This window comes from Anser brachyrhynchus, assembly GCF_964034855.1.
Source record: "Anser brachyrhynchus genome assembly, chromosome: 4".
Taxonomy (NCBI): Eukaryota; Metazoa; Chordata; class Aves; order Anseriformes; family Anatidae; genus Anser; species Anser brachyrhynchus.
The window spans coordinates 15,215,147-15,241,596 of record NC_137698.1 but is presented as its reverse complement, the minus strand read 5'-3'; the positions used below and the strand labels follow the sequence as shown (position 1 = coordinate 15,241,596).

Genomic DNA, 26,450 nt, shown 5'->3' with positions numbered 1-26,450 from the left:
CTAACAGGTGCTTTCTGACTATTAGTGTTTTTCCAGTAAAAACGTAGTTATGTACTACAGTGTTGAACACAGTTTTAACAGTATCAATAATGAGTGCTTTTTGGAAACCAGGACTAATACTTTTCTTGTTTGAAATGCATTCTTTTTCTTCCTGACTCTAGCGTGTTTCTCCTTTAACTAAGCAGATATTCCTCTCTTATTTGTTCCTCATTTTCTTTCAGTACAGTCTTTTTTTGCCCTTCTGTTCTATGCTATGTAATTTACCTACTACTTTGTTTACTTCATTTATTTCTGTCTGCATGTATATCATCAGTATTTCTCTTATCCTCCAGATATCAGGGTGTTGGGTTTGGACTGGACCTTAGTTTTGCTTTTAATTTTTTATATTTTTATTTTTTAAATTTGTTATCTAGAAGTGACTTGAGGTCATTTGGCATGACAATAGCTTAAAGACCCTGTACTGGAACAAATGGTATCCCTAGAAAAACATGGTGACATGAGAAGCTTCTTTATTAAAAATAAATAAATTCACATCTTCTGTATGCTGGACAAATGAGGCACCGAATTCAGCACTTGTATGGATTTTTGACACAAATCGTAGGGAAGTCATACTTGTCCATCAGGAAGTTTTACTTAAAATGATTTTAATTTAATTGTGTGGTTAGAAACTGAGAGTCTTTCAGAGCTCAGGATTTGACTACAAAAGCTGCTGCACCCTCTGATTTGAATATTTCTGGTAGCAAGGAATTTTTTTAGTTTGCTTGTCTCTTCAAGAGTTAATTCTGAAGTGATTTTTTACTGTCCTGGAAAAAATTTGCACTGTTTTTATATATAATATATATATATATTTCTTCCTCTCTAAAACCCAACATTGAGAAACACTATAGTAAATGCATTTTGCTATTTCAATTGTTGGTGAAAATATTACCATTGATATGCATTTACTTCCTAAAGTACTATACAGGTCAGATCCATGTATGTTACATCCTCAGTTGCTTGATGAATGGAGGAGTGGTAAATATAGCTGTGCATGCGTCACTAGTGACGTGTTCATCTGCATAACTATTGCATATTAGAAACATATTGCATATTAGAAACTGACTGGGTTGATAGCAGGAAAGGAATAGCTACTTAAAAATGAAAAGATTTTATCTTGCTCTTGATTTTATTTGTATCTTGTGTTTATTTGAATTTATCTCTGATGTAGTCGCCAGAGATATGTTCTTGGAGACACAGCAATGCAGAAGATGGCTCAGTCCCACGTGTTCCTGAGTGGTATAGGTGGTCTTGGTGTGGAGATTGGTAAGTTCAGGCAACATTTATGTAAGCAGAAGCAAGTGTGTGTAAACATACTGTTGAGATTACTTCTAAAGCTTATTTTGGATGTAATAAGTACATCTGTAAAATCTGAGTGAATATATATATGTTCATGACACGTAAGTAACATAGTTGCTGGAAAGATCTTGGGCTTCTGTCAAATTATCTTCTTAATAGAACAAAGTTTTAAATTTTATTTTAAAATATGCTTCCAAAGGCCAGATAGCTTTACCCAGTGTCTTGTGTCTTGGGTGAAGGTTGAGGTTGGATAATCCAAGTTATTCCTTTAGGCTTCAGTGTCGATGAACCTAATGTAGGAATAGCCATAGACTGAATTATTCCCGTGTAGGAAATGGGGGTATGAAGGCGTAGGGGAACAGATGCAATTTGGTGAAAAATGCATAATTGTCCCAGTGCAAGAGACCCCAATAACCATTTCCTTTACTCTTTAAGAACCAGCCAAGACTAGTCTTGTCTGTACCTGGGGTATTACCCTTTCAGTTGGCTTTGATGGGACTCTGCACCAGATGCCAGAATTGATCTATCAAGTTCTGCTGTTTATTGTCATTAGTGTTTCTGTAATCACACTTGTGGGATGAACAGCTGGTGAACGACAAATGTAGAGAGCCCTTTTAACCTTGCTCATGTTATTCTGCTTTCAGTCGTGCTGTAGAATACTTAAACCAAACATAAAAGAAAACAAACCCTTAAGTTGTGAAGTTCTTAGGAGTGACATACTGTTATTGTCCACCCACATAACTTTTCACTTACAGCTTTGCAAAAAATCTGCAACAGTCCCTCTCTCTTTTTGTGTGTTTCTTTTTTTCAGCCAAAAATATCATTCTGGCTGGGGTAAAGGTATGTAAAACAGTTCTGTTGTTGGGTATTCTTAGGTGAGTGGGAGGGAAGGGGACAACACCACTAGCTAACTAATTTTAAGTTTCTGAAACTGTCTTTCTCTGGGAGGATTGCAAAAAAAATGAGGACTCTAGAGCAAAAACTTTGTCTGAATGTTCTAGTAGTAAGGTATGGGTCTTGCTTTAGTGTGAAATCTGAGTTTTTGTACCTTTGGGGATTCTTAGTAGAAGCATTCTGAAACTTTTTGCTCAGGTAGATAATGATAGGACAAAGCGGAATTGTTTTAAACTAAAAGAGGGGAGACCTAGATTAGATGTTAGGAGGAAATTCTTCTCTCAGGGTGGTGAGGCACTGGACCAGGTTGCCCAGAGAGGCTGTGGATGCCCCATCCCTGGAGGTGTTCAAGACCAGACTGGATGAGGCCCTGGGTAACCTGATCTAGTGGGTGGCATCCCTGCCCATGGCAGGGGGGTTGGAACTGGATGATCTTTAAGGTTCCTTCCAACCCAAGCCGTCCTGCAATTCCATGAAATACCTCATGTAGTATTTCATCCAGCTGCTCAACAGGCATTGAATTCACAAAACTCATTGACAAAGTCACCACTCGTAAATGGAGTGATATAAACTGAAACGCCAATCTGTTCAAAATGTTATCGTAGTCTGTCACCTGCCAGAATCCATTTGTATAGAATTTAAAATGGTTGGGTGTTTTAGTCCGACAACTGCTTTTGTGCTGCTGGAATTAATGTTATTAGAGAAGCCTTTTAAGGCTGTTTCTTCCAGTCACACACAAAAATCCGCTTATTTATAATTTTGGGAGATTGTTCAGTTACAGATTGCAGTTGTGCTTTAATTGCAGTGTGGCAAAAATCATCCTCAGTATTTACATACTCTCATCATTGCAAGCTGCAAGGAAAATACTTAATGTAATGCGTCTTTCAGATGCACTCCTCTCTCTCAAACAGTAAGAGTTTTCTTGGCAAAGGGGATGGAGGAGTTCGTTCCTATATATGGTACAACTAGGTCTTCTGCAATGCTAGTCCACCAGCTTTTTTATGGGGATTAATCCATCATTTTGGGTGCTAAAACCATGTATACTTCTTCCAGTAAATGCTTTTTCTCTTTCTTAGGCTCTTACAGTTCATGACACCAAGCAATGCACAAAATGGGATTTAGGGATCAATTTCTTCATCCATGAAGATGACATACTTAGTCAAAGGAACAGGTTGGTGAAGTCTTTGGGGTGAGGGAGGACTGAACTTGACTAGGACCAACAGTCTGATCAGTGGCAAAAATAGCAGTTCATTGTCTAAGAGCTGTTAATAATATCAGGTACTTGTTAACCCCCTTCCTTTGGAGTTGCTGGCTTTGAGTACAGTGCCGAGGTAGGTATCATGAGAAGTCTAGGTTGGGGCTGGAATCCTGAGTCAAATATCTCACTTCTTGCAGCTGGGAGCTTGTAACGTTAATTTAGTAGTGAGGGCCAGGGCGTATTTTTTTCTTAGACTTTCTCAGCCACCTTTGCAAGACTAGAATGTCTCACTGTCTGTTGGACAGAGCTGTTTTCCTCAGACCTCCTAGGAAATTAAGTGTGAAGAAATGAGTTGCTGATTGTCACCAGGATACTTTCTACAGGACACCTGTAGGGTGTTTGTAGTATGAAATTTGGTTTAGAAAATACAATTTTGTAAATGCATTAAAAAAAACAACTTGAAAATTCTTTCAGGGCTGAGGCCACACTTCATCGTATTGCTGAACTTAATCCATATGTCCACGTAGCAGCATCAACTGTGCCATTAGAGGAAAACACAGATCTGTCTTTCCTAAAGCAGTACCAGGTATGTCACTCTTAATTTGAATGTCACAGTATTTTGCTCAGAGCTTTTAATATAAGTAAATAAAATGAAAGCAAACTTTGAAGTGTATCTTGAGATGATGGAAAGAAAGAAACGTGTCTTTCGATGAATGAAATGGTCATGCTTATATTTTCAAGGCTAAAACTGTTCCTATCAATTTACTTTGTCACTTATGGAATTTATTATGACAACAAATAGCTAGTTGAGATTGCTGTACAATAGTTTTCTTATTTGCAAGACAAAACTGACTTTTTAACAGTCATATTGCACAGTGTCCTACATGTGTTTTGTACATTGTATTCCATGCAGTAGAAACTCAGGCTGTTTAATTAGGTCGTTTATGTATGTATCTGTATATCTAGTGAAATGTAGTGGAAGGAGGATTTTTTCAGTTGTTCAGTCAGCTGTCGTCTGCCTGTGTGCATGGCTTGGGATAAGTTGGCGGCTTGTACTGCGTGGCTATTGGTTACACCCAAGCTAACCAAATTTCCGAATGCCCCAGCTACAGTGATATGTGTATAACTGAATTGGGACACACTGCGTAAGCTTTGCAACCCAATGTTAACCTGAACTTGAAAAGAATGCTTGCAGAAACTGTGTTATGTCTGCAACTGAATGAACACCAGTACTTGAATCTTGTGCAGACCTCCTGGTATGCACTGGCACTACTGTTTGTTTTGCGTACTTTAATCTTGAAATTCAAGAGCTATGTTTTCTCAGAAATTACCTGTAACTGTTTTCGTGAGTATTGTAATTAGGTTTGGAGTTTCAAAGTTGTGATTAAAAAGTGAGAATTTGCTGTTCCTGGTCCCGTTCATCTTGCTTCAAGAACTTGTGGAGCAGTAACCTATCTGATGAGAAAACTGACTTGAGACTGCTTTCTCTATTATGTTGGGAGTAGTAGGGAAAGGAATTCTGGACATTCAGGGTGCCAAAGTAACTTACTGTTAATACTAGCTTTTCTATACCCTAAAAATGTTGATTGCTTTCAGTATCTCAGCTTTATTTGTGTTCTTGTTCACAGTGTGTCATACTGACTGAAGTAAGCCTATCGCTACAGAAGAAGATTAATGACTTCTGTCATGCTCAGCAGCCACCCATCAAGGTAACAGAAAACTTAAACACACAATTAATCCATACAGCAAGCATTCTACACCTCCAGCGTGTTCTATCCAGAAACTGAGAAAGTGGGTTATGAGGTATATAGTTTTATGCAGATACCACAATGACAGAGCAGAATGAGTTTTTGGGAGTATGCTGCTGCCATTCTGTTCTGTGAGTGGTTACCCATGTAACAACAGACACGCAGCTTGGTTAATATTTTGGGGGGGGGGGGGGGGGGGGGCGGGGGGGAAGGGGAGGGAATCTGCTGGTGAATAAATAGTTTTCACTGTTAGCTCAAAACTTCTGTTATGAGAGAACAGGGTGAGACCAAATATAGCAGTAGTAGAAATGGCAGTACTTCATTGCCTATTGCTATGACTCCTGGTTTTTGTGTAGAGGTTCTGAAATGCTGATGTGAGTTCAAATAGGTCATTAATGCTGTGCTGTAGAGTCAGTGACCTGGGTGTATGTCACAGGTTTCCACCAGAGCAGAAGTTACACCTGCTAGCCTTGGACAAGGTTGGATGTTGAAAGTTCATTCCTTTGGTATATACTGTTTTAGGGATACTTACAATTTTTACTTTGTCTTGCAGTTCATCAGTGCAGATGTGTACGGAATATGTTCACGTCTGTTTTGTGACTTTGGTGATGAATTTGAAGTGCTGGATACAACAGGAGAGGAACCAAAGGAAATCTTCATTTCAAATATTACACAAGTAAGGGATAGAAGCTATTGTGCTGGTATAACTTTGCTTTGTTATGACTCATTATTGTCTAAATGACCAAGCAGAGCATTTCAAGTTACCAGCCTGGTAAGCAGTTGAAAACTGCATAGCAGAGGCAAATCAAGCTCCTCGATAGTGTCTACGTCAAAAACAGTCAGTGATGAGTGCTGACATCAGAGAGCATGCAGATGTTCCTTGTCATTGCTTGAAATGTAACGTAATAACATTGAGGCTTTTTTTTCTTGTTGAAAGAAAGAGTTGAAGTGTGTAGAGGAGATATAGCCTTGTTGTGGGAATAGGTTAAGTCTTCAAAACGAGTTTCAGGACTAAAATAGTCGTGACTAGAACAGTCATGAAACTAGCCCTTTTTATGAGAAACTACATCACACATAGAGGACAACCACCAGAATGATCAAGGGGATCAAGAGCCTGCTTTGAGAAGAAATTTAAGAGTTGATTGTTTTAACCTCCCAAAGCAAAGGCAGCAAGAAAAGGATGTTATGAATAACACTTTCAGTGGAGAATATTGGAGAGTATATCTATTTGATCTTGTATTTTGTAAATGTAAACGATTTTGGCTCCTCTCAACTCTGTTTGGAAGTCCATACAAGAACCTTATTCATCCAGTAGCAAGTTTTTTGTCATATCTCCACTCTAGATGTAACAATAATAAAGATAGAAGGGGTTGTATAACAAATGGTATTTGATCTGAATTAAAGCTCATGACACGATGATTTGGGCAGCCAGTTCTTTGGTGTCTTTAAAGTGGAATGAATGATTTGATCCTCATTAATTACATAAACTGTACACAGTTGTTTCACATCTTGTCCTAACTACATGCCAGGGTAAGGAATATATTTTTCTTAAATTCTTTCTTAATTGATAATCTGATACTTGAGTTTAGTTGTACCTTGCTTCCACTTTCTGAAGTGGAAATATTATTTTGAATAAATCCCTTGTTATGGCAGAAATGAGGCACCAGAAGCGTTAGCTGCAGCTTCAATAGACAAAAAGCTTTTTGTCTATGATAAAGCATGACTCCTTTATACAAGACTCCTTTCTCCTTCCTAACTTTGCCATTTTTGCTTTCAGTCAAATCCTGGCATTGTCACTTGCCTTGAAAATCGTCCACACAGGCTTGAAACTGGACAGTTCTTAACCTTTCGTGAAGTTAACGGAATGTCATGTTTAAATGGGTCCACACACCAAATAACAGGTAAATTGTTTCTGACTCATTTGCAATATACTTATTTTTTGGCCTTTTTTAGTCCACTGCACTGTTATTGTAGCCAGAAGAGTTCTGGGTTGTACAGAGCTCACATGAAAAATTGCCATCTGGCATGGAGGTCTTTCTAGCGTTGTTTCATTTCCATTTTGTGAAGCTTTTCTAAACTCGTCTTGCTCCTTAAGAAGTAGTAGAAACTACCAGCTAGTAGAAACTAGTTGGCAGTCTCTGAGGTGACTGACAAAACTTTTGATTTTTTGGGGTTGTGTTGTGTTTTGTTTTTTTTGAGGGCCCTGTAAAACCTGTTTTGGACTAAATTAACACCACTGTGTATGTCACTGTATGCCTTGTAGTTTCTTGGGTGATAATGTAAGTGTATTGGGATGCATTGACATCACTCAGTTTCCGAGCATGCTTTTGAAATATTTCTCATGAACTGCCATTTAACTTGCTTTCATCTTCATCGTGTAGGTCTCAAGGCCTACTACTCAGTTCATTTTGGATGATGGGGAATCACCCAATTGAAAAGGAGGGAGAATGGGTATTAGGAGTTGTGGAGTTGTTCAGTTGTTTTTTAGTACTTTGTGGTCTGAGATAAAAAATTGTACCCTCAAAAGGTGGTTGAGTCTGTTTTCTCTGGACTCATTTATTTGTTTAGCTAGTTCTGATGCTATTTCTTCCTCCTAATCATGGCCCAGCTTTTGGTTTCAACTTTCATGCCCCGTGAGGTACCAAAACATTTGTATGTTGTCTTCTTTTATCTCGGTGATGCTCCAGGTGGTAAAAGAAGACAAGATTTAACTTGCTTTGCTTGGCAGCTGGAGCATTTTTCTTGATTTCTTGTGGTTCTAGTCACTGGGCTAAAATCCTACTCTGACTGGTATATTGGACACTGCTGTGCACAGTCCAAATAAAACTGAATGATTTCACTGTTGTTACAGAGCTGTGGTCATCAGAATTCTTGTTAAACCTGCTGCTACTCTAAAAAGCTTATTTCATCACAGATCATGTGAGAGTAATACTTTGTCCCAGAACCTTGCAGGGAGAGACAATCCCATTAGTTAGGAGGATCAGTTGTATTCACAGTTTCAAAGCAAAGTTGCGTGCTAAAACATTAGAACATAAACACTGGGGGAAAAAAAATAACTCTTTATTGTTTGTAGAACTGTAACATGCATTGTCACAGTGTTTATTCTTTCTTCTTTCCAGTGGTGTCACCTTACTCCTTCAGCATTGGTGATACATCAGATATGGAGCCTTACTTGCATGGTGGCATAGCTGTCCAAGTGAAGACCCCCAAGATGTTTTACTTTGTAAGTGTGCCTTTACACAACCAGGTTCCTCAGTGATAACAGTCTAAGCACTGAAAGCAGAGTTCAGGAGATACATGTTTTGTTAAACATGATACAGGTTTACAGTTACTGGGTAAGGATAGTGTTACTTATTAATAAAACACGAAGAATAAGAAATACTTTGAATTCAAAGTTACTGGCCAATGTAGGGGAGGGGAAATAGGGGTGGCCTATCCCTGTAGTGCTGGGGAGTCCGTGAAAGTCTACGAATATGTGGTTTCTTGGCAGCCTTCTGAGAACAAGCAAGAGTGGATGAGTTTGTATGAGAGGGATAGCAAGGCACATGGTGCTGCGATCCATTTTGAACCCACAGAAAATAAATCTTGGCTGCCTTTAAACATCCTGGTAAAAGCTGGGAGTAAGGATCAGCTGCTGGTGGTATGAAAGTGCCCAGCTCAGCGTGTGGGCTGTGTCTTGTCTCTGCAAACCAGTGGCTTCGTGTTTCTTGCTGGATTGTGAAGTTTTTACAAGCACACTACCAGTTGTGAAATCTTTGGTAGATGACAATAGAGCAGTTCTGGAAATGAGTCTTGCCAGTGCAATGTAAAACATCTCTGTGACACTTTTAACTTACAAAATTTGCGATATGTTATTATTTTTTGCATCTTTCCAGGTATTAGTAATGAAGACGGTAATAAAAATGCTAGTGAGAAAGGATATTCAGTTCTTAGTCTCTTCAGGAAGAGAATTGTCTTGTGAGATAGCAGTGACCATCATGTCCTTCAGTAACTGTTATTTTCATGCATTCTTTTTTTCCAGGAACGGTTGGAGAAGCAGCTAACAAATCCATTATGCCTAGTTGCAGACTTTAGCAAGCCTGAGGTAATTAATATATGGGAATGTTTTAACTCTAAAACAAAGAATGTGATCTGTAGCTTTATATGTACAACAACATATTTTTAACTCTTCTGCAGTAGTTAAAATGAGAATTTAAAGTATGAAATGAGAGTAGGATATCAGTTTGTGTGTTCACACAGAACGTATGTTATGGTTTAGATCCCTGTAGAAATTTGTTGTCCACTTCTCTGTAAATCTGCTGTTTAAAATCTTGGGTTTTCATAACTCTTTAATGCATGGGAGTATTAATTTTGCAAGAGAGAATGATTTTTCTTTATCGATGATCTTTAGTTGATTAAAAAAATACGCCAAAGTCAGGATAATCTAGAAAAATTACTTGTAGGAAACTGCAGTTAAGTGTGAGAATATATTTTTTCGTTGAAAAAAAGTTTCAAAAGTATTTAAAATCCAAAAGAAAGCTACCCGTATTTGCCTCTAACACAATTTTACTGAAGTATTATTCATATTCAAGGAATGTAAGTCTTGTCCCCATTAAAATCTTACGCTAAAAAAAGGTTGATCTAGTGATTTTGTTGTTTGTCTAATAATGTAAGATCTAGCTTGTCTGTTCAGATTTTCTGCTGTTGATCATTACTGTTGGGCTTTGATATTGAGGTTTGGCAGAATGCAGTACATTCTAACGTCTAGGTAAAAGAAGATTACCATGTTTTCCAATTTCAGTACTAAATTCTTTTGGTGGACTCTGTAGTTGAAGTTGGTTGAAGTGGGTGCTGAATGTGTGTGAAGGATATTGTGTTACTTCTGAGCAATGTTTTATGAACCCATTTTGTAAAATTGCTAGCGGAAGATACCTCAAGTTGGCTTTTTAATGCTACTCAAAAACTTTTTTGGAGCTGTACAGTTAAGAAACAAGGAAGTGAAAAGGTAGCAGAACCGTTCAAATAAACAGTTGCTTTTGTCTCCTCCAGTTTGAGTATGTAACTCATCAATGTGTATTCTTGTCTTAACAGGCACCTTTGCAGATCCATGTTGCCATGCTTGCCTTGAACCACTTCCAGGAGAACTTTGGTCGCATGCCAAACATTGGGTAATGTAGCAGTCTTGTGTTTGCTAAGTCTTCAATCAGATCTCTCCTCTGGCTTGATGTGCAGCAGCATTCCTTGTCTGTCTAGTACTTAAGAGATGACATAGAAAGGAAAAGCTGAAATCTAGATGCAAAATGGTACCTGTCTGGGCTTGAACAAGGTGTTTTCAGTGTAGCAATGGCACTTTCTTGGGCCTGGGTAGACAGAAAATCCAACCACTTCCTTCTGAAAGCAGTCCTTCTCTGTTCCAGTTTCTTCACATTTAAAGGTTGAACTGGAAAAGTTGTTTCAGTGATTCCTGAGTTATCCTGCAGCTTATGGATTTAAGAATCTGAAGGCTTTGTTTTTATCAGTAATTTTTTTTCAGTTGTAGCTCTTTACGTGCATAATTTTGAAGCAAATTAGACAAAGCTACTTACAAAGTGTAAGTCTCAGCAGCTGACTTGCATATGGACTTCTACACTGACACTCTTATTCTTGAGCCAACCTTGACATTTAAACTGCTTTTTAATGATCAATATTAAAGCCAATACAAATTTCCAAACTCTTCCTGCTGTAGCAAATGGCTCATTCTCCATTGATTATGTTTTTAGGACTATAGAATGTTTAAGTGATCATTATTGTTTCTACTCTGGTGTCTAGATGCCTTCAAGATGCTGAGGAAATGCTGAAAATAGCCATGTCTGTAAGCAAAACACTGGAAAACAAAGTGAGTAACAGATCACTGTCATTGTGAGTAATTTCTGATGCACTCATTTAGTTGCCTAAAGGTTGTGCTTTGGTTTTTGGCCCTTGTTCTGGTCTTTGTATCCAGCGATGACTGATGCTGACTTTATAAAGGCCACACAAGGTGATACAGTGGTGTATCAACACTGGTTCAACCAAATGGTTGCCTGACATGAGTGTTGAATCCATGTGGCTATGTGAATCCAGTTTCTAGATAACTGATTGTTCGATGTTCAGGGTATGTAGTGGATCTGCCCTAGCTGGAAATCATTTTTCTAGGCAGAGTGAAGTAATTTATTTTGCTATAGATCAATAGCTATGGCACTGTAAAGTGCTGACTTGCTCAGTTGATGGGATAAATCTGTTGTTACTGTGTCCTATTTTTCAGCCTCAGGTAAATGGAGATATAGTGAAATGGCTGTCTAGAACTGCTCAGGGATTTCTAGCTCCTCTGGCTGCAGCAGTGGGTGGTGTTGCTAGTCAGGAAGTCCTGAAAGCAGTAACAGGAAAATTTTCTCCATTACAGCAGTGGGTAAGGCGTTTTTCTTCTTTAGCTTTATTTTGATGGTGATGTAATGAATGTACGGTTGTATGTGAATGTTGTATGATCAAAAGAGCTCGAACAACTTTCTAACAGGAGGAAAAAAAGGACTTGAGACTGAACTTAGGGGAAAAAAAATGAAGGTTTTGTTTCTATAATGAAAGTGCAGCAATTTTAACCAAAACTTTCATATTTGGGATTCAGACATCATATTATTTTTTCTATAAGCAAGGCAAGTGTTGGCTTGTCAGTACAGAGTTGCAAAGGTGTGTTATGGTGCAGAAGCCTGCTGAAGCTACTGTACTTTCAGGACCCACAGGGCAAGTGTTAGAATAAAGTTAGATTAAAAAAGTCACAGTCCAATTTAGAGAATCACAACCCTCTGGTTAAAAACATCACAAGTCAAAAGGTTGTGCCTCAGATTTCGGTGAGCTTTCCTCTGTGTCCAGGCACTTTTTCCTGTCCACTAAAGTTGTGTAGTGAACTGTAACGAACCGAATGCTGTATAGTCTTCCATTGACAATAAAAGTTCAGGACTTGTAAATTTCTTGACTCTGTTGTGCATAGAAAATATTTACGTTATTTTTTTTAAACTAAATGTGATTTTTTTCAGTTTTTAATTTATTTTTGTTTTTTTACAGTTGTACATAGATATGTTAGACATCGTTACACCTCTGGAAAAGATGGGCTCTGAAGAATTTCTTCCACGGTAAATATAAATACAATCTGCTGTTTTATGTACTTTCCATATCTGAGTCTCAATCAGGAGTTCAGTGCAGCCTTCTGGAGGAGGACAGGTTTAGGTTTAAGAATGTGTGTCCTATTTGAGTGTGGGAGGAATAGGGATTTTCAGGGGCTCAGTCTCATTTTCTTAATTTGCATCGAAGTGCAGTTTGGCAACAATGATACTAGCATGATAAATGTCAGCTTGCTACTCTTCTGTTTTTTTTTCCTGCCCCTCCGTAGGGGAGATAGGTATGATGCCTTGAGGGCTTGTATTGGAGACCCTCTGTGCCAGAAGCTGCATAATTTGAATGTTTTTTTGGTGAGTATGCCTGAAACTGTTAGGCTTTTTGCAAATACTCTGCTAGTACAGCTAATGTCACTTGTCTCAAAGATTAAAAAAATAATAAATTAGCCCTGATTACTTGTGCCACTGCAGAACAAGTGGTCCAAACTTGGCATAGACACCCATATAATAGACAAGTCCTAAGCTGTGTGGCACATGGTGTCCTGTGCAGTGCTTGACTTCTGGAGCTAGCTTTGTGTCTAGGAATCCACTTGAATCTTGAAAACCTCTAAGGACAAAGGTTGTACATCTCTGGACCAGTTCCAATGCCTGTTTAGTCTTACAGAAGAAAATGTTTGCCTATGCCAAGTCAGAACCTTCTCTGTCTCTTGTCTGTCTTTTGATCATTATCTCTCATCCTTCTGCTGTGCACCTCCATAAAGAACTTGGCTTTGCCTTGGCAGTAACCTTCTCTTAGGAATCAGAATCCTGCTATTAGGTCCACCTTAAACTTTCTTTTCTCCATCTTGAGGAAGTATGGATCCACTGTAATCTTTTAATAGGACAGGTGCTCCAGCCCCCTACTTGGACTTGCCCAAGCTTTTCATCACCTTTTTTTTGTTATTGGAGGGCCCAAAACTGGACACTATTCCAAGTGTGGTCTAATGGCTGCTCAGTAAAGGGGAATAATCAATTCCTCAATCTTCCTCGGGGGCAGCTCACAGAAGTTTACAGTTCTAAAAATGTCATTTTCTTTAGGTTGGCTGTGGAGCAATAGGCTGTGAAATGCTAAAAAACTTTGCACTTCTTGGTGTTGGTACTGGGCAAGATAAAGGATTGGTAAGTCACGTACATCCACTTTGCTTTTGAAAAAGTAATGTAGCAAGGAATAGTTAAATACTTTGACTACATTAAAAGTAGTAAAAAGTCAAAGCCTTTGTTCAGGTCAATCTCTGGGCCTAGGGGCGAATAGTTTCTATATGAAGTGGAAGTAGTATGCAATTAGAGGCAGAACACTTGGAGTGGAGTTGCTATATTTCGATTTTAAAACAAAATTTAATCAGCCGGTATGAATATAGGCAGAGCTGTTAGCCATAGTGAATGACAAGAGGTGTGTTTTGTTTTAACACATTTCTGTATAGGTTTCTTCAAGAGTATTGCTTAGTGCTACACTTTATTTATAACTTAAGCTATCGCTTTTGCCCCTTCTGACGTAGGTTACAATTACAGATCCAGACTTGATAGAGAAATCCAACCTGAACAGGCAATTTCTCTTTCGACCTCATCACATACAGGTATACTTTCTTGTTCAGTAAACTTCCTGGACTGTTGTGTTTTCCTGTCCTGTGTCCTCCCTGAGAGCTCCACTGTGAGTGCATGTTCTTCTGTCCACAGAGGACTTAATGGCTGTAATGAAGTTCAGTATCTTTTAAAACAATAGCCAGACGATGCTGGCATGCCACTTATCACTGGTGTTGGTTGAGTAAACTTGGCTGGTCTGATCTTCGTTTGTACTGGAGTCTTTGACTAATGAAATCTCTCAAACTTGCAAAGAAAGAATCAGATGACAAATGCTGTGTTGTGTAAGAAACCACCATGAACTAAGAAGCTAGAAAATGCTTTTCTGTACCATTGAAATTCAGGGAGAATAAAATAAAACGGACGGCACTGGCAGAAGTCTGTTCTCAATAGAACTACTACTACTAAAGGAACTTAAGTTCCTTAAGTTCCTAAGTGTTAGCTGAATACTACAGTCTGTCTTAATTTAGTCTTCATTAAGCAGGTAAATAGCCTGAAAAAAAAATAGGTATGTTCAGTAAATGGATGTCATGGGAATTGTTAATTCCTTAGAAGCAGAGAGAGTATCCCTGTGCTTGCAAACATGGCACAAAATATTAAAAAGCAGCTCAAATGTTGACAGCAGTGGGGAGAAGGGATTTCCCTGCCCAAAACCCAGCAGCTAGATCTTTGCCTCTTATTTGTTGAGCAGATCTAGGAATAGATTATATTTTGGTTGGATAGATAAATCGAAAGCGACCTCTGCAAGCTTTCAGAAGACACACTGCCTTGAGTTGTGGTGTTTTGAGTGGAGATCCCTAGATAATCAAATGTAGTGTTTTAAAGTGGCTAAAAGTGTCAGGCAGGTTAAGAACTCTATTCCAGTTTAGGTTTTGAAATGAGTTTTGTGTGAAATACTTTGCAGTAATGTGATTATTCATAGGTGTTTGATGTCTGTGCTGCATGGTCAAAGTCACAGTAACTGATGGTTTTATCCTCTGACAGTCATGAACTGCTCTTTTCTTACAGCGTTTTGAGAGCATGAGAGGCAGCACATGCATTTGTTTCAGTTACAGGATACATTTATGCTGCACCATTCAAGCACTGTGGTCTCTGACCCACTACTTTAAATAAAACTAAAACCAAAACTAACCTAAGATGTATTTTTGTGAGGGAGGTATATGATTAAAGAGTTGCCCTTATTGTGTATTTTGCATGCTAATGTTTCTGTCGAAGTGAATTGTTGTCTGATCAGCAAATGAAGTCAATACTTGTGACTCAGATGTTCCTTATTTGAATATTGTTGATATACATTTATATATTTACACTTTCAGAAACCTAAAAGCTATACTGCAGCAGAAGCAACTCTGAACATCAATCCTTACTTAAAGATTGACTCATATATTAATAAAGTTTGTCCAGCCACTGAGAACACTTACAGTGATGAATTCTACACCAAGCAAGATGTGATTGTGACTGCTTTGGACAATGTTGAGGCGAGGAGGTACATCGATAGGTAGGTTGTGAAAAGGAAGTGAGGGTTGTTGTTCCCATTTTTATTTTAGAATAATTTTATTATTCTGTTCTTAGTCTTCTTGAATTTCAACTACCTAAAGATTGATAGCATTTTACTCAAATTTATTCTGCTCCTTGACAAAGATGCTGGCTGGGAGGAGGAAGAGTTTTAAACTCGTGGTGAAAACCAGCTCTGTTCTTGTGCAAATGCTGCTGTTCACATGGGAGGGAGCCTCTGACTGGCTTCTTGGGAATGAACAGCTGTCAAGGCCTGTTTGAGGGGGATAATAGTGTGGCAGTCTTAAGGCTGAATTATTTACGTGTAGGTGTATGTACCCCTAAGTTTTTAAGTAGGGATGCTTACGTTTAAAAAGAATTCTAGGTTGGCTCAGGTTTATGCTGTCCCAGTCTAACTTGAAGTAGCTCTTCTTATTTAACTTGTTCTTGGTTTAAGCTTTCCACTCTTCTTGAAAGGTCCTAGAGTCAGTTTTGGTTACGGTCTGGTAACGTCTGCAAGGCGAGTGTAGTGATTAATCTGTATCCTGATAGTCTGTGTCTTTCCATGTCAGCCGTTGCGTAGCAAACCTGCGTCCTCTTATAGACTCTGGAACTATGGGAACGAAAGGACACACGGAAGTTATTGTGCCTCATCTGACAGAGTCATATAATAGTCACGTAAGTGGTTTAAGACCATTACTTAGCTTCTGTAGCTAGTCCCATGATAACCTATTATTCTGTAATTGTGTATCTGTCTAAAATAAGTGACCCATTTGAGTTGTTGAAGTTCAGTCCTATTAAGAAATAATTATTTCCTTGGATTCTTAAGAAAAGCTCTCAGGAAACTAAATTTGAGCAGACTGGAGATTTGTTTATGTAATCTTTATGTAGCTGGTGATTACACCTGGGCCAATAATCAAAACCAACTGCTCTATGAGTGATGAAACATAAACCTTGTTACTCCCTCTTTTGAACAGCTGCATGTGTTATTTTGTAATAGAACTCTGTGTTGAAGTAAATTTGAGTTTTTTCAAGTTATGAGTACCACATAAGGCCAAAGAAGGGCTTCCTTTTTGCAGTATTCCCATGCTTGTTTGTAACAACTGTGGACTGTTGTTTTCAGTTAGAGGGAGCCTATCCCCTCCTGTAGTCACAAAATGATTATAAAATAGAACTTTGGAGGGAAAAAAAAAGTGTTAATTCTTAAACATTTTCTACGGACTGACTTTTTTTTTTCCTTGAAAGCTCACTTCTGAAAAAGAATACAGTCCCACAGCGTGATTTCAAACTGCTTTTTTGCTTGTGGTTTTCTTTCTTTGAACTGCCTTCTTCTAGCTCATTCTGTTCCTGGTGATTATCATCTCTAAAGGAGGTAGGAGAAACACAAGCCTCTGTAGTAGGCATTAGTCTGCCTGTTTCCATAAGGATACATACTAATTCTGATTGAATTGGATACTCAAACTCTTGTAGTATCCCTCAATTTAAGTTCCTGTGAAACTACCTTTTGAGGTAGAAATTCACTGTTTGAGGGCACCATGAAATGATGCCACTTGGAATGTAGCCTCAGTGTTGACCATCCTTAGAGCCTTGCAGGAGTCAATGAAGAAAACTCTTTCTGGCCGTGAGTGAAAGGGCATATTTCATCTTGTCAGTGTATGTGAATATGAATTACATATCTTGGAAAAACTGGCTGATAACTTCTTCTGTTCTTTATGCTTTAGGGCTGAATTTCACTTTCTGGCATCTTTTAGATTATTCATTATAAACAAATAAACATAAGCCAAACTTTGTTCTAAATGTATATAGTGTATAAATTCTTGGTGCTATTATTAGCAATAAGCTTTAATAAGCCCACGTTTATTCTCCTTAAATATAGCGGGATCCACCAGAAGAAGAAATACCTTTTTGTACCTTGAAATCTTTCCCAGCTGCCATTGAACATACGATACAGTGGGCAAGAGATAAGGTAAGGAAATAAGTTTATAGGTTTTTGACACAACTTGCTGTGTATTTGGAAGGATGGGGGATCTGAAGTACTTCTTGTAAAATGCTATGTTTTTTCTTTTTATTTTCTAGTTTGAAAGTTCATTTTCTCATAAGCCTTCATTGTTTAACAAATTTTGGCAAACCTATCCATCTGCAGAAGAAGTTTTACAGGTAGGAGAGTGTTGCCAGGTTAAAATCCAGAGTTTGAATTAATGCTTTTGTTCAACTAATGCTTTTGTTACTGGATTTTGTTCCCAATTATGTTAAGTAAGATTTGGGTTATTTTCTGACTTTCTTCAGAAAATCTGAAGGCTTATTTGGCCAAGACATTTGTAGATCCTTCATAGGAACAGTATTTCTACTCTCTAATAAAAGTCAAAGTCTTGTGCATGGTATGCTTCCCTAGTTCGTGTATTCTGTACATGATATAGAAGTATCAGAAACGCTGAGGGGTTGTTATCAACAGTACTAGTGAGTATCACTCATGTGCAACCAGCTGGGAAAAAAGATGGGTAGATTTACTTTCAAGTGAACTTAACTACATGATAGATTGGATTTAACAGCTGAATTGTTTTTATTTTTTGTCTATAATGGCTAATGGTCAGTAGGACTGGGTGGAAATAAAACTAAGTAGATCACAGCTTCTGCGGAAAAACACAAAAGGGAAGAACCACATGAAGGTTAATATTCACAAATGACGTTCTGTTTCCTTTTGCCTATAACTTAATAAGATCAAACTTACTGTTTGACCATTTTGTGATGAATCTTGTCTGTTATAATATTTTTGTTTTTCCTTTTGTATCTAGAGAATAAAATCAGGGGAGAGTTTAGAAGGCTGTTTTCATGTTATTAAAACACTCAGTAGAAGACCCCGAAGTTGGACTCAGTGTGTGGAACTAGCAAGAGTAAAATTTGAAAAATATTTTAGCCATAAGGTAGGTAGCTAAGATGTGGAAATAAGGCAGCGTTTAACTGATAGGGATTTTAGAGAACTTATCCCTAATAACTAGTTTTCCAAGTCTTTGCATGCACTTCCATCTTTTCTTCATAAATAACAAACTTTACTTGAAATTTTAAAATGCTGCATCCCTTCCTCTTCTTATGGTAGAGTTTTTTTTTAGACTGCTTTATTAACGAATTCCTAATGGCTTTGTTCAGTAGTTTCCATGCAGTTTTGTTTGCATTTTTTTCCAGTCGACTAGGTATTTTGTTTTTCCAGAGCAGCTGGATTATCAGATGCCTTTTATTCAAGGACAGTAGCTTTTTTTCTCCCACTAAACTTTGTTACTTAATTCTTCATATACATATCCCTGATTTTCTTAAAGCTGTCACAGAAATGTTGGCTAAAATATAAGCAAGTCATTCTGAAAGTCTGATCTACAGTGTTGCTTGAAGTGTCTGTATGTGTGTGTGGTGAGGAATTGTGTAGGAAAGAAGTGATTAGGATGTTGTGTATTAATAAACATATCACATCCATGTGTATCGAAGCCCTGGTTGTGATGACAGTTGTCACGTTACGAAAATGTTACTTTCCCAGTTGTGAATTGGTATGCCAGAATCCTAAAGTGACAACAAGGTGGGGGGGAACTCTTTGCTTGTTGGATGAAGTATCTTGCTTGGACGTGGTACAAGTGAGGTGACATTGTCATCTTCATCCTGTGAATGAATGAGCAAGTCACTCTGCCTGTACGTATTTATGTCTTTAAGCTCTCTCTATATCTTCAGATTTTCTTAGCTCTTTAAATGGCGTCAGCTATACGCTGGAGTGTCTTAAAAGCTGTATCAAGATTTCACATCGTTGCTAAAAAGAAGGCATGATTTTGTGCAGCTGTGTCAGTCTATATAGAATAACTTTAGTAAATTGTTATATCTTTTCCTCTAGGCTCTTCAGCTTCTTCATTCATTTCCCCTTGATACACGATTAAAAGATGGAAGTAAGTACAGACACTGTCTCATGCCTCCTGTGAATTCATGCCATATATCATACATTGCTGTTCCTGATTCATTAGGATTTCATCATACGTCTGTCTTCTTGCCAGGTTTGTTCTGGCAGTCACCAAAGAGGCCACCTTTCCCAGTGAAGTTTGAATTTAATGATCCTTTGTAAGTATGGCTCAGCATTTTAATGCATCCTATAAAGCTCACCCCATAGTAGGACATACAAGACAGTGGCTTTATAGCAGTACAAGTTAGACTAATACTCAATAGAGGCTCGTGCATAGTCTTACACTGTGGCAGATTGGGAGAACTGTCTTTCATTTTCACTGCAGGTAATAGAACTTACTGACATAGGATCAGAGGATGCTACAGGAAGTTCTGATGATATTTAACACGAAATGGCTTAGAACAACCCATTTCATTTATTGTGTGGCTACGGAATTACAAAGTTGTTGTTTTATCCCTATCAGCCCACATTATAAAATGCAGAATATGCCCAATTAAATTGACCACCTAAAATGACCTAATGGAGGTCATTCATTCATCATGATTTGGGTCTGATCTAGATGGCTTAAGTGTTACAGATAATTTTAAAAATTATGTGGCTGAATCATCAAAAAGCCTTGATCTGCTGCATATCTACACCTGCTCTGAGAAACTGTCTGTATCCCCATTCTTAGTGTGGGAGAAAACTGAGATCATTGCAAGCGTCAGAGTAGTTTTGAGGTGAAGTTTTTTATCCTTCCATTGATGTCATGTGAGAGATCTTCCTGATTGCAGATATTAAGGAAATGCATTTAATCCTAGCATTAAATAACTTTGCTCATCAAAGGTTACTTAGTTTTGGGAAGGACTTTGGAGTTCCTCAAAATCTGTCTGTTTTGGATGGTGTGCTCTGGAGGATAGACATTGTTTCTCAATGTGCATTCTCAAGATCTCTTTGAATATGGTTGCAAAACTTCATGTGGACAACTGAACAACAAAAAAATCTCTTCCTCTTCAGGCACTATGGTTTCATTGTGAGCGCAGCAAAACTCTTTGCAACCGTGTACTGTGTTCCCTTCACAGAAAAGGTAATCCATATTGCAATAGTGTTCCCATTTCATAACTTGGATATACACATTCAGTTTTGGTCTCGTCTCTAGTTGCCAGTCCTTTCTGATAACTAAAGTGGTTCTTAAAGTAATCTATCCATCAGCACTGGTTGTCCAGCAGCTGTTTATACATATTCTTTTTGATTAAAGTTACTAGCCAGGAAAACAAATGACTAGTGTATTAGGTATTTTCAGTAAGCTCTGAACTCTTAAATCCTGATTTTGACGGACCTGTTTCCTGTGTAATATAATGACTGAATTGAAAGAAGATCTTTTTAAGGCATTTTTTGATTAAGTATCTTAGCTATCTTGTGAGGTGTTTTATTATTGTTAATTACTACTCACAGCCTCTCTGTTGCTTATCCTTTGCTTTTCTTGTTACCCTTTGTCTTTTCTAATTGAATTTTCCTGCAAGTCACAGTTATATCTGCTGAACTAGTTCAAGTATTGTGCTATGAGTAATGCCTCCCTTATGTGCAATTAGGAGACCTCAGATATATATGTGGATCCAGGTGCTGTGCAGTGAGACTGACTGATTCTAGGCCAGTCAGAGTTGCTGTGCTTTGCAGAGCAAAATTCCAATTAATGCAAAACTACCCTGCCATTCATGCTGCAGACACCAGATAAAAGAAATGGCACCTCTTCCCTCATGGTAGATCTACAGAAATCAGATATATGATAACAAGTATTTATGTTGCCTCAGGATGTCTGACTTGACTTCAGTACTCTTTGAACAAAACACAGTACAGACATTTTAAAGTACATACAAATAAAATATACTGTTTTTTTTAAGCTTGGATGTAACTTTGATACCTATTTTTCCATGAATCCCTATCAATGTTGACACTCTTCTGTATTTCTTGCAAATCTTGCATTTGTATAGACAAATATGTGTTTGTCTCTTTATAGCAAAGAGGCTACTGGAATAATCTTATTTCACAGACACACAAATTCTGTTCAGTTTTCTAGTGCTAGGCACTTCATACCACTGTGGGTCTTGTGCATTGTAAACCTCACTTGATGTCTCATTGGAACACCGATAACTATTTGTGGGATTTTTTTGGTTTTGGTATTCTTTGAAATGTTCCTGCGTACGTAGTCTCTTGGAGGGTGGGGGGCTTTTTTCAGTTGCTATGAATTTAAATTATTTTTCTTCAAAACCATAATAGGATTTGTCAGAGGAAACTATTTTGAAGATAACTTCATCTGTGAAGGTACCAGAGTTCAGACCTTCAAACAAAGTAAGTATGACTTCAATTTTAAAGAAAAAATAATCCACACACAGTGTCATACATCTCCCACTACTCTGTGCATTGATGCTGATATGAAATACACATGAATAAAAATGCGTTTTTGGGAAACAAGCGAGTGACATACAGGACTGCTTTAACTTGAATAGAGCTAAGGTACCAGCCACTAAATGCAAGGTGGATTTTCTATGGGGCTTTTGTAAATGACTTGCAGTAGCCTTTTCAATGCACGGGTGTGATCATAAGTCTACAATGTTTTTAAGTTTACACAAGCTTATACCTGTATAATTAAAGTAGTAAAATGTCACTCATAAGCAACTTCAAAGCAATCCTTGACTAGAGTCGATTTGTTATTTCTCTCTAGGTAGTATTAAGGAAGTGTCATTACTTTTGTTTGTTTCTGAAGTGTTAACTTCAAAATAGCTTAAGTCTTGTTTTGCAGTGGCTAGCATTTGTCATCACTTAACAATATATCCCAGGGTGGTTTCATATTTTCTTGCCCAGTGCTAATGTTTGTCTCGTGAATGCTTGTCTCATGAGACAAAACTCCTATTTTGACTCAGAATCACGGAATGGTTCACATTAGAAGGGAACTCTGTAGACCGTACAACCCATCTGCTCAAGCAGGGATAGCTAGAGCAGGTTGTCTGGGACTGTCCTATCTGGTTTTGAATCCCATCGAGGACTGGAGACACTCTGGGTGACCTGTGCCAGTGTTCAACCATCCTTACGGTTTTGGTTGTGGTTTGTTTTGGTGTGTGGGTTTTTTTTTTATTTGTTTGTTATTGGTTTTAAGTGTTATGTTTCTTACGGAATTTCCTATGCTTCAGTTTGTGCCCATATCCCCTTGTCCTATTGTTGGGCACCAATGGAAAGAGTTCAGCCCCACCTTCTGTCCTTCCCCGCTATCAGCTGTTTACACACATTGATAAGATCCTGCTGAGTCTTCTCTTCTCCAAGCTGCACAGCACGAGCTCTCTCAGCCTCTCCTGATATGAGAGATGCTCCAGTCCCTTAATGATCTTTGTGACCCTTGGCTGGGCTTGCTCTAGGAAGTCCATGCCCCTCTTGTACCTGGGAGGGAGGACTGCAGGGAACACAGAAAATTTAGTATGCTTGTGTTGTACAAAGTTCATGTATTCTATTACTTAAACACTGTACACACTTGCAGGTTGTACAGACCGATGAAACTGCAAGAAAACCAGATCATATTCCAGTCAGCAGTGAGGATGAAAGAAATGCTATTTTCCAGCTGGAGAAGTTTATACTATCCAATGAAGCTTTGGAAAGTGAGTAGTACAAGCTAGCTTTATAGATGAGTAACATCTTGCAATTGCACTGCAGCAGCATGACATTCAGGTCTTTGGATAAAAAAAGTTCTGTAATTCTGCAAGAATTAGACAGCTGATTACTAAGTCTTTCGAAGGTACCATGCAGGTAATTTGTCCATATTGCTTGACCTTAAAACTTGCAAGAATCTCAGAAATACAGAAGTATAGGGTTCTTTGTTATACTCGCACACAAATGCAGCCCTGATAACTGTGAGAAGGTAGCAGGGTATTCCCTCTAAAGAGGGAAGAGGTCCTGACTTAGATCCCAGATGGACTGAAAGTGATTCTGGTATGAGAAACTTGAGAGCTGGTTCTTACAGGAAACAGTCTGAAATTATCCTAAATTGTGAAGCCTGTTAGAGTCTTCATCAGCATCTTCTAGATATGTTAACATGTAGATACTTGAATTCTGTTTCTGTGTTTGGCAACACGAAGTGGTCACTGGGCATGAACTGCATGCATAGATTTTTAGCCCATGGACACAGAGGAGAAAGATTACTTCAGCTCTAACCCATCCTATGGAGAGTTGACTCAAACCTCTGTCTCCCATGCTACTGAGCTCATACCAATATGGTAACAGATAAACAAAGCTTTTATATGGAATTCTCAGAGTAGAAAAGCTATTAACACGGTAGAGGTTAGTAAGAAATACCCACAGAACTATCCAAAATCTATTCTTGGTGTTGCAAGGAAAATAGTATTCTGGACCTCTTTATTTATTTAGTTACTCACTTCTAACAACAGTCATCATTAATATTGATAGGGACATTTTTCCTTCTAGCATGGAAAAGTAAGTTATAAGTATGGCACCAAGCTCCAGAACATTAAAAAAATAAAATAAAAAAAAAAGTATTTGAGTGTATTTGTTAAGGTTCTATTTCCCTGTAACTTATGTTTAGGACACCCTCCGTTTTCTAACAATAATTTTTGCTCTTTTTTTTCTATGAGTAGATGACTTGCAAATGAAGCCCATTTCTTTTGAAAAAGATGACGATACTAATGGACATATAGATTTCATAACAGCAGCATCAAACTTACGAGCCAAGATGTACAACATCGAACCAGCGGATCGGTTCAAAACAAAGCGCATTGCTGGAAAGATTATTCCTGCAATTGCAACGGCTACTGCTGCAGTTTCAGGGCTGGTAAGTATGCTTTTAAAATTCTGAAAATGCATGTTTGTTTTTTTTTTTTCTTGTTGCTGTTCCTTGCCTAAAACCACTATTATTTGGATATTCATTAATGCTACCCAGACAGAGCATCATCTAAGAAAAGGTTTTTTTAATTATTTAAGATCACAATGTATTCATTCTATAATGATAATTATCAATCTAATATGTCATAAATACTTTCATTTCAAACTTATATTCTGCTGTTGTTTAACCTGGCAGACAGCTGAACACCACACAGGTGTTCATTCACGCCCCCATAGTGGGATGGGGCAGTGAATTGGGGAAAAAAGTGAAACTCTTGGGTTAAGATGAGGGCAGTTTGATAAGAAAAAAAAAACCCAAACCACAAAACAAGTTATGCACAATGCAATTACTCACCACCCGCAGATCGATGTCCAGCCAGTCTACAAACAATGGGAGGTACCTGGCCAACTTCCCCAGCTTTTATTGCTGAGCATGACATCATGTGGTACGAAATATCCCTTTGGCCAGTCTGGGTCAGCTGTCCTCATTGTGTCCCTCCCAGCTTCTGGTGCACCCCCAGCCCTCCTCTCTGGCAGGGTGGTGTGAGACGTTGAACAGTTCTTGACTTAGTGTAAGCACTGCTCAGCAACAACTGAAAACATCAGTGTGTTATCAGCATTACTTTCCTCCTAAATCCAAAACACAGCACCAGGCTAGCTACTATGAAGAAAATTGACTCTACCCCTGCTGAAACCAGGACATATTCTTCTATTCTCTTGTGTGCAAGTACAAAAGGTCACTCTTGGTTTCGGCTGTGGTAAGCCCTCAGTACTTTTATTTCTGGTTTTCTGACCGGAAAGAGGAGTTGAAGATAAGCATTTTGGTTTGTTTTTTTGCAGTTATTACTACCATCAGAGTGGCAGTGTCAAGAGTGGAAATGATCTATTCAGTATTAGTTCACATCCACGCACCTCAACAGAACTTCAAGCCTTATGGGGGGTGTCTTGAATTGAAGAATTTTGTAAGAGTCCTGCATTAGGAAGAGTTTTGAACATTTTAAATACTTGCAGCAGCAGTAGATTTATTTCTGTGGTATATTTGGGTTGCATCTAACGTGATTTACTTTGTGGATTGCACAAAGGCTGATCTCCTCAACAACTTATCCTACAGTTGTGTGGCCTCCTAATTAAATTAATGTGGGTCTTACGGAAGCAAGTGATTCTTATGTATTGCAGGTTGCACTGGAACTCATCAAAGTTGTGGGTGGTTACCCAGCTGATGCATACAAGAACTGTTTTCTGAACTTAGCCATTCCCATAATGGTCTTTACAGAAACTGCTGAAGTAAGAAGAACTGAAATCAGGTAGGAAGGGTGATGGTAGAAAGGTGGTATTCTGGAAACCTGATGTCTCTCACTTAGAAGTTGGTGAGACATTACATGTGCGAGACTTGTACTTATTAAACCTAGATAATCAGATTAAATCCGTATGTGCTTGTTATAGCAGAAGTGTAATGGAACCAAAGTTCATGGTCATACTCCAGTTAAAAATACAGATATATTCAAGGTTGGTTGTTTTCGTTCTTCAAACTTGGAAGATGATGAATAACTTTGTGTTTGCTATCAAGCTCTATTAGCCATATACTACTGCCAAGGGTGTCCCATAATGCATCACTCAACTTCCTGTTTGGACATGCAGCTCATACGCTCCTCTGTCCTAATTTTAAAGCTAGTGGTTTTAAGGGCTTAGTTTTGTTTTCAGTGGAAGCTGTTGGTAGCTAGGCTCTAAAAATCTAGACAAGATAGATATGCAGCACAGTTATTAATAAACATCCTGTCTGCTCAGACTGGATACACTTCTGTATCTTGGTCAATACAAAACCTATTTTTCAGTATGTCTGAAAACTCACTAATTTCGTTGCCAGATATTATGTTTACTCAGTTATAGCTTTGTGTCTTGTGCTTAGCCAGGTGAAAGGGCTAGAGAAATGGCAGGAGACAGAAGAGATTTTTGCTTGAGATAAAACAGCAAGTCATTAGAAGAGAGAGCAATTCTTCGATATATGTGTAAAGGAAATGTCTGTTCTAAAGTAACAAACCATCTTTCTCTTCTTAAAACAGGAATGGGATATCATTTACAATCTGGGACAGGTGGACAATTTATGGAAAAGAGGATTTTACACTGTTGGACTTCATAAATGCTGTCAGAGTAAGAAATCTATTGCACTGTGTTAATGCAAGATGAGAGGAAAGCATTTTCTTGTCTTGGGTTGTTGGCTCTTTTTTTTTGCCCTTGTCAATTGTTGTTTTAACCAGAATAATTATAGGAAG

The 26,450-nt window shown here is 38.2% G+C and overlaps 1 protein-coding gene across 1 annotated transcript in view; it reads left to right on the top strand.

Moving 5' to 3' along the window:
• UBA6 (ubiquitin like modifier activating enzyme 6) overlaps nucleotides 1-26,450 on the top strand; it is a 34,095-nt gene that overhangs the window by 4,088 nt on the left and 3,557 nt on the right. The window contains exons 4-32 of the mRNA XM_080589987.1: nucleotides 1,208-1,302; nucleotides 2,147-2,175; nucleotides 3,306-3,400; nucleotides 3,902-4,013; nucleotides 5,056-5,136; nucleotides 5,729-5,851; nucleotides 6,953-7,076; nucleotides 8,295-8,398; nucleotides 9,197-9,259; nucleotides 10,246-10,322; nucleotides 10,963-11,029; nucleotides 11,435-11,578; nucleotides 12,229-12,296; nucleotides 12,554-12,632; nucleotides 13,356-13,436; nucleotides 13,814-13,891; nucleotides 15,209-15,390; nucleotides 15,959-16,064; nucleotides 17,263-17,352; nucleotides 17,463-17,543; nucleotides 18,179-18,307; nucleotides 19,255-19,306; nucleotides 19,412-19,475; nucleotides 20,314-20,383; nucleotides 21,574-21,645; nucleotides 22,826-22,943; nucleotides 23,937-24,130; nucleotides 25,357-25,484; nucleotides 26,241-26,328. Of these exons, the coding sequence (XP_080446113.1) occupies nucleotides 1,208-1,302; nucleotides 2,147-2,175; nucleotides 3,306-3,400; nucleotides 3,902-4,013; nucleotides 5,056-5,136; nucleotides 5,729-5,851; nucleotides 6,953-7,076; nucleotides 8,295-8,398; nucleotides 9,197-9,259; nucleotides 10,246-10,322; nucleotides 10,963-11,029; nucleotides 11,435-11,578; nucleotides 12,229-12,296; nucleotides 12,554-12,632; nucleotides 13,356-13,436; nucleotides 13,814-13,891; nucleotides 15,209-15,390; nucleotides 15,959-16,064; nucleotides 17,263-17,352; nucleotides 17,463-17,543; nucleotides 18,179-18,307; nucleotides 19,255-19,306; nucleotides 19,412-19,475; nucleotides 20,314-20,383; nucleotides 21,574-21,645; nucleotides 22,826-22,943; nucleotides 23,937-24,130; nucleotides 25,357-25,484; nucleotides 26,241-26,328 (2,794 nt within the window). The remainder of the gene's footprint in view (nucleotides 1-1,207; nucleotides 1,303-2,146; nucleotides 2,176-3,305; nucleotides 3,401-3,901; nucleotides 4,014-5,055; nucleotides 5,137-5,728; nucleotides 5,852-6,952; nucleotides 7,077-8,294; nucleotides 8,399-9,196; nucleotides 9,260-10,245; nucleotides 10,323-10,962; nucleotides 11,030-11,434; nucleotides 11,579-12,228; nucleotides 12,297-12,553; nucleotides 12,633-13,355; nucleotides 13,437-13,813; nucleotides 13,892-15,208; nucleotides 15,391-15,958; nucleotides 16,065-17,262; nucleotides 17,353-17,462; nucleotides 17,544-18,178; nucleotides 18,308-19,254; nucleotides 19,307-19,411; nucleotides 19,476-20,313; nucleotides 20,384-21,573; nucleotides 21,646-22,825; nucleotides 22,944-23,936; nucleotides 24,131-25,356; nucleotides 25,485-26,240; nucleotides 26,329-26,450) is intronic.